Below are 11,168 nucleotides of genomic sequence, written 5' to 3'. Positions count from 1 at the left end.
TACATCCTCACAACAAACCCACATATACCTTAGCTAATAACACAAAACCACACCTCCATTTGGCACCTTCTCTCATCACCGGTTCACCACCGCTTTTCCCAACTGCCCCAAACAAAATTCCACGTCACTACAACTCCAACGTTAAAACGGCAGCGGTAAACTCCAAGACTAAGGTGGAGATATCAAGAAGGAAACAAAAATGCATGACTCGGGAAAGAAAATGAATTTCAAAAGGAAGAAAAGAAATGGAAAAGAAAAGAAACGGAAAACAGCCGTCCAGAGGTAGCACACCCCCACGCCACCCTCCACGGCGGCGACAGGCGTCATTGTACGGATGTCTCCCCCTCCCTAGCCTCCCCTTCCCCGTCAAATTATTCGAGCTTTTCCAGTAAAACCACCACCGCAAACGCACCTCGATGCCTCGTGCTCCATAGCCATCCATAGATATAGCCCCCCCCCCACCCCCAATTCGTTTCCACCGCCACTTTCCCACTCCGAGTTCTCCCCGCCGCGGCGGCCGCGCAATCCCAACCATTCTGCGCGCGGCGGCGGGTCCTGGTCGCGGCTTGAGCTGTGAGTGGAGCGGCGCGGGGAGGATCACAGCATGCGGTTGGGTTTTCACCGTGGGTTGGGAGGAGGACTTGCGCGCGCATCGCGACGAGCAGCCCCCCGCTGGCACCCACACCCGCAGCCCACCAAAAGGCGAAGATTCTCACGCTTGCTCGCTTCCCGTCCCCTCCACCACCTCCCGTAGCCGGTAGTAGCCCCTCCAGATCTGCTCGCCTCCGCGCCCGGCGCCCCCTAGATTCGCCCCCGCCGCCATGCGGTTGCTGCGGCTGTGACTGGACTGGGCGAAGGGGAACGAGCAACAAGGAATAAAAAGTCGGATTTTTTATTTTTTATTTTTGCTGCGGGAGTCCGATGGGGTGCGGCCAGTCGAAGATGGAGGAGGAGGACGCGGTGCGGCACTGCCGGGAGCGCTCAGAGCTGCTGGCGCTGGCCATCCGCCACCGCTACACGCTCGCCGACGCGCACCGCGCCTATGCCGAGTCGATGCGGTCCGTCGGCGCCGTGCTGCACGACTTCCTCCGCGACGTCCAGTCGCTGCCCTCTCCGCCGCCGGAGCCCGCACTCCGACTGCCGCAGCAGCGGAAGGGGGACGGCCTTCCCGCCGCCTCACCGCCCCCCGCACCCGCAATCGCGCCATCCTCATCCGCCTCTGGCCAGCCGCCGCCGCCCGTCGCCAAGCAGGTCCGCATCGCCCCCGACGTCGAGCATATCCGCTTCCACTCCGACGACGACTCCGATTCAGAGGACGGCCACATCAAGTTCCACTCCGATGATGATCCTGAACCGGCTCAGCACCGGCCGGAGGTTATCCGGTCCGCCGGGGCAGGGGCTCCGCCACCGCCGCAGATGGGACCACCGTACGCCCCCGGTTATGATCCACCGTACGTCCCCGGCCCCGGCCCTGGATATGGGTACGGGGCTGGTACGGGCCCTGGTCCTGACTACGGCGGTGGCGGCGGCGGCGGCGGCGGCTATGACCCCGGCTACGGTGGCACGGGCGTGAACGGCGGCGCCTATGAACCAGGCTATGGCGGCATGGGGGGAGGCGGCTATGGCCAGAGCTATGGTGGCATGGGCGGCGGCGGTGGCAGCGGCAGCTATGAGCCAGGCTACGGTGGCATGGGCGGCTATGGCCAGAGCTTCTTCAACATCAGCTACGCGCGCAGCCAGCCACCTCCGCCGTCCGTCTCGCACGAGCATCGTCTGCAGGCCACTGACGCCAGGGTCCACTACTACTCCGGCGAAGGCAGGGTGCAGCCACCCCCACGCGGCTATGGTGGGTACCCCTACCCACCGCAGAGCTCGAGCTCTTATAACCAGTACGCCTACGGTGGTTACTATGGTGGTGGTGGTGCTCCACCACCGGCGGGCATGCCCTCCTCCTCCCGTGAGGAGGCCGCGCCACCATCACCTCCATCTCCACCGAGGGTGTCTACCTGGGACTTTCTGAACCCGTTTGAGACTTATGAGAGCTACTACGAGCAGCCAACTGCTGCGGCAGCTCCATACACTCCCAGCAGGAGTTTGAAGGATGTGCGCGAGGAGGAGGGCATCCCAGACTTGGAGGACGAGGACATGGAGGTAGTCAAGGAAGCTTATGGTGATGAGAAGCGTCCTGTGAAGGGATACACTGGGAACGGGAAGGCAGCAAAGGAGGAGTGTAGGAGCAGTACAGGAGATGAGCTGCCCCGCGAGTCCAAGTCATCTGAGGCCAGCAGTAGTGGGAGCAGCTTGGAGCATGACGTGCATGTAGTGGAGAAGAGTGTCGTCGGAGAACAAGTTCAACGCTCGGAGCCACGGCAGCATGCCCATGGCCTGCCGCCCACAGGATCGGAGAAGACATACATTGATGACACTGAGGTGGTACTGGAGATCAGGACTCAATTTGAGCGTGTCTCAGATTCAGCCGGCGAGGTTTCCAAGATGCTTGAGGTCGGAAAGATGCCTTACTATCAGAAGAGTTCAGGTTTCAAAGGTTGATAAAGCTTTTTTCAGATCTGCAATCAAAATTTCCATTCTTCTTGTGCACTTTACAAGTATGAATGCTAATTTGACCCAATTGTTCATACAGTCTCCGCAATGATGATTTGCGGTATACCAACAATGGAGGAGGAGTTCCTGCGGTTTGAAGAGGACAAGGCAATGGGATGCGGCAACCTTTCCTCGACGCTACAGAAATTGTACATGTGGGAAAAAAAGCTTCTTGAAGAAGTCAAGGTATAGAATGTGCTTTACATCTTTGAATTTGTTTGGAATGATGTGATTTGTGAGATTGCTTTTGGGTATGTGATCTTATCTGTTTGCACTTACATGCTTGTAGATCTTAATTGAGAGTGCAGAGTCCAAATCCAGTATGCAAAGCTTCCAGATTTATCCATTCTCTTTTGTTATCCTGGCTTGTTTTATTTGGAACCTTAGAAATTGCCAATCTTTTTTTTTTAAAAAAAGTAGCAGTTGCTTAGTTTTGACTTCACAACGTCAATTACAGATCGAGTAGCTAGTTTAAGTTATGAATATGCCCACAGAATACCTATTTTGGAGTTCCTCCATATGTTTAAGGAAATAATTTGTACTTCTGATATCCTTGGAAATGACATGCATTTTCTCTTCTTCTTTTTTTTGCCGTTTTGAGAAATGGTCTGTGCAAGAAATGATTATGTCTATGGTTTTATACTTCTTTTGCACAAGCTTTATGTTTCCTATGTTCAGCTTTTTCGTTCCCAAGGCTTCACTCTGACTTGCAACGCAATGCTTTTACTTTGCCAGCCATACTTATGGGTCCATGTTTTTCAACAGTTTTATTGTTTCGTTTATATTAGGTCAGGCCACATCATGGGTTTCCAGTTCTTCAATTTTGTATTGTGTAAACTTATGTAACTTCTTTTTACCTTACAGACTGAGGAGCAGATGCGGGTATTGTATGATATGAAACGCAAGGAGCTGAAAATGTTAGATGAGAAAGGTGCAGAAGCTGATAAGCTTGAGGCCACTGAAATTTACATCAGAAAGCTATCAACAAAGATAAGCATAGCTATTCAACTTGTGAACACTATTTCAGACAAGATCAGTAAGCTGAGAGATGAAGAGTTATGGCCACAAACATGTGAGCTCATTCAAGGGTATGCAGTTTTCTGAAAACAGTTTTAACCTTCTTATGTTAGCACATAAGCACTAATGGTAGTGCGATATTTTCCCTATCTATGCTGTGCTTTATTGGCATGCCATATTTCGTACTTGTCTAACTAGCACGGTTTGGCTCTTTTTCTCTGCAATGCCTGATGTGAAAATAAATTACCCAAAATTTCTCAACGACTGAAGCAGTAATGGGATTCTTGGAAGTAACCAATTTTCTTGGCAAGCCAATTTTTCACAAAAATGGGAATAATCTATTTAGTGTGATATGATACCTAAATAGATGGACAGTCCAGTACTAACACTGATAAAGGGGGTGTTAGATATAAATCATAAATAAACCTGGGTGCATTTTTCAGGAAGTAGGAGTGGCCATTAGTTCTGACATGACAGATGTAAAGCATGGTTGGTAGGAATTGGTAATTTTGTGGGTAGTTCGAAAACCCTAATCTGTCCGCAGTCTGCTCCACATAAATGATTGAAAATGTATGAAAACTAGCTTGACTATATATGGTGGTTAGCTAGACCGCTACCATAGCTCGTCTCTTTGTGATTCTTTTGCATGGAAATCATTGGCTTCCATTTATTTAGTATCGCTATAGTTCTGTTCATGTTTTCTCTGATCATTATTGCTCTGCTGTAGCAGTTTGGAAATGCATTCTGAGGTTCAAAATTTTATTTACAGTGAGTTGTGTATAGTTAAGTTGGCACCTGCGCATCCTGTTTTGTCCTGAGCTACTTGATTATTCGAATGTTGGCTTTAATATTTTCTGTGGACTATTTCTCGTGACTAAAAAGGTTATATGTTTTAGGTTGATGCGGATGTGGAGTGTTATGTTAGAATGCCATCAGATACAGTTGCATGCCATATCCCAAGCTAAAAACATAGATTCCATGATAGATGCTGCAAAGTTCCGCGACACTCATATGGAACTGATCAAACGGCTAGAGCTTCAACTATTGGATTGGATTGCTTGTTTTGCTGCGTGGGTTAACGCTCAAAAGAGCTATGTTATTACTTTAAATAAGTGGTTGATGAAGGGAGTCATTTATGTTCCTGAGGAAACTGATGATGGGGCCCCTCCTTTTTCTCCTGGACGGTTAGGAGCTCCACCGATTTTCATCATATGTAATAATTGGGCTGCGGGTGTGGCGAGGATATCCGAGAAGGAAGTTGTTGAGGCAATGCAGGCCTTTGCATCCAATGTTCTGGACCTTTGGGAGAGGCACAGGTCAGAGCAAAGGCAGGGTATGATGGCTAATAAAGGTATGGACCGGGACCTTAGGGTGATGGAAAGGGATGAGCAATCAATGCGCAAGGCTCTAGAAGCACAAAATAAGAAGCTTGTGCTTATTTCGAATCAGAGTGGTGTATCCTTGTCTACACAGGTGTTACAAGAGGGAGGCCCTGGTGCTGAAATTAGTAGTTTGCAAACAAGTCTGAAGAATATTTTTGAAGCAATGGAGAACTTCACTGTTGCATCTGTAAACACCTATAAGGATCTCCATCTTCGTGCTGAAGAAGAGAAAGCTCGAGTTGCCCAGGAGTGTGGCGGAGTTTCCTAGTTCCTTTCTGGGTTTTTGTTGTTACACTGACGCCAGTGGTTCCTACCAGCACAGTCACGCATGGCAGTGGTGCAATGCTAGTGAAACCTGATGCACCTTGCCCATGGATCTGCTTCTCCCAAATTTTGGGTTTCAGGGCTGCTGGATAGGCCTGTGGTAGGCTTGGCGAAGCTAACAAGTTGCAGCATGGGGATTCTATAAATTATTATGTACATGAATGGAGAACAACGCTGCATTTTCGGTATTGGATGATCAGCCATCGTCCTGCTCAAGTTGTAATGGAGATAACACAATTGTGAAACTGGTAAACCACCGGACATATTGCTGGTTGGTGGGAGAAAGCTTAAGTGAAGAGAGAGGAAATGCTTATGCATCAGAGCAGCTCGATAATGGTTTCCAGATAACTGGAAAATCCCAGTAAATAGTTGGAAGATGTAAGCTGCGAAGTCCCTATCAAAGCATGGAGGAGCAATAAGATGTCCCTGTCATGGATCCAAGATTCATGAAGCCCTCTCCATCCATGCAATGTACAGACAGAGGCGCGAGCTGAAGCCTTGTGCCGAGATTCGTGTTCGCACCGGGAAGCCTTTTGTAGGGTTACCGGAGGTGATGAGCTTGTAGGATTAGATGTCCTGACCCGTTCTGCAGATCTGCTAACCGCCCCGGCCATCATCATCTTTTTTGTTATGTTTATTTTGTACGTATAATTCGTTTGTACCCGTGTACAGCTGTTGGCTAACTTAAACCTGCTGTGTGATATTTATTCCATTTTTTAACACCTCGCCTCGCCTTGCTTCCGAGTTGTGGAATTGGTGAAGCCTCAAGCTGCTTGTGATGGGCCTGGCCTGATAGGTGTAACGGATGCAGCAACTCCGGTAGATGTCATTTGTCTTGCTTCCTGGTGCGGCCGTCGCCATAGCTGTGACAAACTTCCATCGTTGCCATTTCTTTTCTGTTCGTGCAAGTCCTTAGCAGGGTGGTTCGCAATGAACTACTGATCCATGGAGCTGTGAGCATGGTCCAGCTCAGGTATGGTGCCTTCTGAAGTCCAGTGGAAAGGCAGCTGAGACCTTATGTGGGCATGGAACTTGCGTGCTCTGGGGCCAAGGCCTCGTTTGTCGAGTCGTTTGTCTCCGTGATCAAGCAGTTGCCTCGGCTCGGCCCAGCAGGAAAATTAGTGATGGGCGTGAAGCACCAATGATGTCTGTAGATTCACGTTAGTACAACTTAAATTAAAACAATTAATTAGTTAATTAAGTTGTACTAACATGAATCCATAAATCGTTCCACGCTCATCGCTAAGGAAAACCTACTGGGCTGCCGCGCCTCACCCGTGCAGAGCAGTGGTTCCAAAGGCCCAAGCATTTCCTCCTGGCACGCACGACCTGAGGCCGTAGAGTACAGGGCCAGCCGCGCTTAGACCATCTTCTACTGTATTCTCTTCATTTCATTCTCTTATCGATTCTTTTTTCTATTCTTATTCTCTTTATTTTTCTTTCATTTTCAACAGCTTTTCTTCAAAAAATCGCAAAAAGAAATGAGATAGAATCCTATCCTGAAAAGAATGATCTTAATAATTCTTTTGTGATAGAAACTATGAAAAGAAATCATTAAAACACTGAAGGGAACGAAAATCTGAACTCGAAGGAAAATGGTTGGGCATAGTCGTACATGGTTTCCATTGCTCTTGCCGTGTTGCAAAGTTGATCTCAGCTTACACAATCTACCTACGGCTCTTTATCCTGCAAAGGTGCGCCGACAAGTTCTCCAGTGCATCAACGGATCAACAGAGAAACTCAGAAGCTTCCACGCACTCCCGTGAATCCATCTGAAGAGTGCGTGCTAACGTTTAAATCATCTAAGTACTAGTCCTTAAAGTAATTATGTACATCCCGGATGTCGTTGTTCGTGCAGAGACTAAAAGTTACACTCAATTAAAAAAAACCACTAACGTCTAGGCCGGCCGCGGCGTGCCCAATTGTAGCCTCTGAAACCTTGCAGCCAATCCGCGAGAGGTCGTTACTCGCACGGATGAACAAACAACAGAGCGCGCATGGTAGGCGCGCGGGCAAGAAAGAATTCCTTCATTCCTTGCAGTTACCCGCCGCCAAAGCAATTTCTGGAGAAATAATGGTAGCTTTCTCCCTTCTTCCCCCGACCACTGCCAAAACATAACTGCCGTCACTCCACTCGCACTCTCCATTAGATTAGAAAAAAAAAACACGACAAGATTAGCGAGGAGAATCGAAGGGACTTTTACGGTGAAGTAATATATTTTTGGTAGAATATTTGGAAAGAGAGGAATCGTCGTATTTTTTAGATTAAAGTTTGGATGTAGCCTCAGTTGTTTGGAAAATAAAAGAGGATATCGACTAAAAACTTCGTGTGTGGCACTCAGCTTAGACGTTTTCTTCTCCTCTTGAGTGGTGCTAGCTGCATTATTATGGAGGAAGTTGTTTTGTTGTTGTATTCATCTATTTATATAATAGCATATGTATATTAAGCTAGTCGAACCTCTTTTGTACTTTACTTTTTTTTTTCCTACTCTTTAATATATTCGGCAGCTTTTTTACCGCCCTTTCGGAAAAAAAATCGCACGCACGAGGCTGAAAGCAACATTTTATTTTAGGCTAGTCACATGCCACTGGCCGAGATGCATAAACGCACGGTGTTGATTCATTCTATTTTTCTCAAAGGGAAACGTGATCCGGGCCTAATCCACTCGGCGCCCGGTCGCGGTCGGGCTTCTTCCAGCTCCCCGGCACATGCATATGCATGCTGACAACCAGCTCCCCCCGACTGCATTCTAGTAGCTGCGACACGGCGGAAGCGAGCGTCGCCGGTAAGTGCTAACGAGTCATCACGCATCCATGCAGTGAGAGACGCAGACCCGATAGGTAGAGGCTATCCCTTCTGGCTTCTTCCTCCACCTCTCCTTCACCTCTTCTTTCTTTTTTCTTCTTCTTCTCTCCGTTCTTCTCCTCCATTTCTAATCTTTAATTAAGTTCTAACGACCTCTATAGATCTGCCCCTGCATGTAAAGAAGAGAGAGTTGGACACACGCATTAACGTCCTCTGATCACCGGCCGGTCTGCGCCCCTGGTTCCCAGCACAACAGACGATACCTCCAAGCATGTGCATCAATCAGACCTGACCTGTCGATAATGATATGCATGCATTGCTGATGTGATATGTATGTATAGTGTGTTTTTGTTTCTCAAGGATAACTGCTAAAGCCTGACATGCATGGTTGTAGTACCGAGCTAAACGATTATAAAAAGGTGAATAGAAATTTTATAGATTTTTTATGAAGTATATAGTCTATTTTTTTCACTCAACGTTTTTAGAAACGTACCCATAGAAACATAAATTTTAAAACCAAAAAGAAAATTAGAAGACAATATGTCTCCACGAATAGAATATAAATCATATACTCTATTTGATACTATTTTATATGTCTTTAAGCATAAAAGTTTAAAATTTGAACGAATAACAAAACAAAAGGACAAACATCGAAAGAAGCAACTTTCTAAGTTGATGGTGTGATTCAAGACCCTCTCAAATATATAAGTATATGAAACGTTTATACCTTTAGCAATAAGAAGTAATAAGAACAACTTTACAAGGTTGAAAAATCGTAGCTTAAGGCAAAAATAAAAATCAACAAAAAAATTAAAAACTTGCATCAAAGCCAAGAGAACCAAAAGAAATAGACTAGAAGGAGATGAATACAAACTCATACGAGAAAAAAAAAACTTCATTAAACATAGAGGTCGGTCCTATTTTCAACAGATTCCAAAGTCATTTATCTCACAAAAGCTTTAGCATATTACAAAGACTAAGCATATCCTCTTCTCCTTCAAAACTTACCACTAGGCTCTCAAATGGCTGGCTCAGTCCTCTCCCACAACTCTACCTCTCTATTTATAGCCTTTGAGAGCTTTCTTTGCCCTTAAGTTTTCTTATTTCTAAAATATCCTTCACTGTTAATGCACTCCTACCTATCACCGAGACAATTTGGTCTAGATTTCACTCCTTTTATCGAACGCCCATGACTTCTTCACAACTTAGCTTCACCCTGATACAATCTTTGAGATGATACCACGTGACCCTTCAGTCCTCCAGCGGTTTTGTGACAAAACTGTGAAATTCTAGCACACTTCTCAAAATATGACTAGCCGCCACTTGCTTTGCCTTACGCAAGCGCTACGGTACCGACGCGTGTACTCTGTTTTGCGATCTTGATCACCGGCAAGTCTCTCCCGCACCCAATCCCTCGGGCTGCCTTGTCATTTGCACCAGCATCCTCTTCACCTGACTTTGTCAATACGCCATCTTCATCCTTCTCTATCCATGCTTTGCTTAACCTCTACGTGTACCACTAGGATCACCTTTGACTCCGTCTGACCTTCGTGATCGTCCGGCACCAAGCCTCTCGTTTGGCCCCGATAATCTTGCCGTCAACCGCTAAGTCGCATCCATCACCTACACACCATGAAACAAGCAAATATGTTTCTCTCACTTCAAACCATCTCTAAGCAAGCGTTTCGATGTCGACGCATGTACTTCATCTTGCGATCTTGATCACCAATAAATTTCTCTCGCTCCAGATACCTTGGGCTGCATTGTCATTTGCACCGGCATTCCATTCGCTTGACTTTGTGAACACACTGTCTTCATCCTTCTCCATCCAAGTGTTTGCTTGACCTCCACATGTACCACTAGGATCACCCTTAACTCCGCCTAACCTCATTGATCGTACGACACTAAGCCTCCCGCTTGGCAGTGATCATCTTGCCATCGATCGCCAAGTCGCATTCATCATCTGCACACCATTAAACAAGCAAACATGCTTCTCCCAGTTCAAATCACCTCCAGGTTAGTTCAAAACCAAGTCCTCAAATGAAAGCACATATTGTAGAAATCATGAACACCAAATGTTTTGTTGTGTTCTGCTTCTGAACACCAAACCATCTGGTGAGTTCAACTCCTTTATGCACTGAAGAATCTCGTCTCTGCAAGAAAATGTCTGGTGCATTGCTCCGGTATTCACTGTCTAGTCACCGGAACATCCGGTGTCTTCATCTTTACCAAAATACACTGTTTCAATCCCTTCGCAAGAAATGGTCCGAGGATTAGTCTGGTGTTCAACCCTGCACATACCAGACTTTCCGGTGAGTACCACTGCACTAGACTTCACAATCTTACCTTCTCTATAAGAAAAGCTCTGATATACTCTCCGGTGCTCACACAGCTCATCACTAGACTATCCGGTGAGTACCATTCACCAGAACAAAGTTTGGATTTTCTCTGTTGAAAATAGTCCGGTGCACATAAATAGTTAACACCGGATCATCTGATACCCATTTCAAATTTTACCGCTAAAATGAAAACCTCTAGCATCAGCATTAGCACCACACCAGATCATCCGGTGAAACCAATCTCCCAGACATTGAATAATACAGTAAGATCAAATCACCTGGACTCAGATAAAATTATTCCAATTTCATTCTCCTTTAACTAAAGTTAGTTATGAACAAAAATATCAACAAACACATGCTAATCAAATTCAAATCAACTTGAGCATTACCAGTAACTCATCACATATATCAACACTTATCCATCTATTTTTTAATGGTCAACATGGATGAAGAAGACTTTCCCTCAAATGCGGAAAAAAACAAGAACGTATATAATTCTTGCATGGCAAAACATCCTTGTGCTCTCAAATAATCAATAAGAACTAGAATGTCCAATATGATGCGAACTGCATGCCTGCAATTGGAGCGTTCATGTATAGATCATAACATCATCTCCAACCAATTCATGTTAGGATTCAGAATCTTTCCACGAAAGGATTTTTTTCTTTTCAGTATTTCAACAGTTTTTCTTTATGGTTC

General features: G+C 46.2%; 1 protein-coding gene across 1 annotated transcript; it reads left to right on the top strand.

Annotated features, from left to right (window-relative positions):
- Window positions 1-290: 290 nt before the first annotated feature.
- LOC133896682 (protein ALTERED PHOSPHATE STARVATION RESPONSE 1-like) lies at window positions 291-6,044 on the top strand. The gene is made up of 4 exons (XM_062337275.1): window positions 291-2,545; window positions 2,642-2,787; window positions 3,466-3,689; window positions 4,515-6,044. The coding sequence occupies exons 1-4, from the start codon at window positions 922-924 to the stop codon at window positions 5,266-5,268; spliced, it is 2,748 nt and encodes a 915-aa protein (XP_062193259.1). The 5' UTR covers window positions 291-921; the 3' UTR covers window positions 5,269-6,044.
- The last annotated feature ends 5,124 nt before the right edge of the window (window positions 6,045-11,168 follow it).

The sequence above is a fragment of the Phragmites australis genome, chromosome 17 (genome assembly GCF_958298935.1).
Source record: "Phragmites australis chromosome 17, lpPhrAust1.1, whole genome shotgun sequence".
Lineage (NCBI taxonomy): Eukaryota > Viridiplantae > Streptophyta > Magnoliopsida > Poales > Poaceae > Phragmites > Phragmites australis.
Note: the sequence above shows the minus strand (reverse complement) of the source record. Positions and strands in the feature narration are given on the sequence as shown.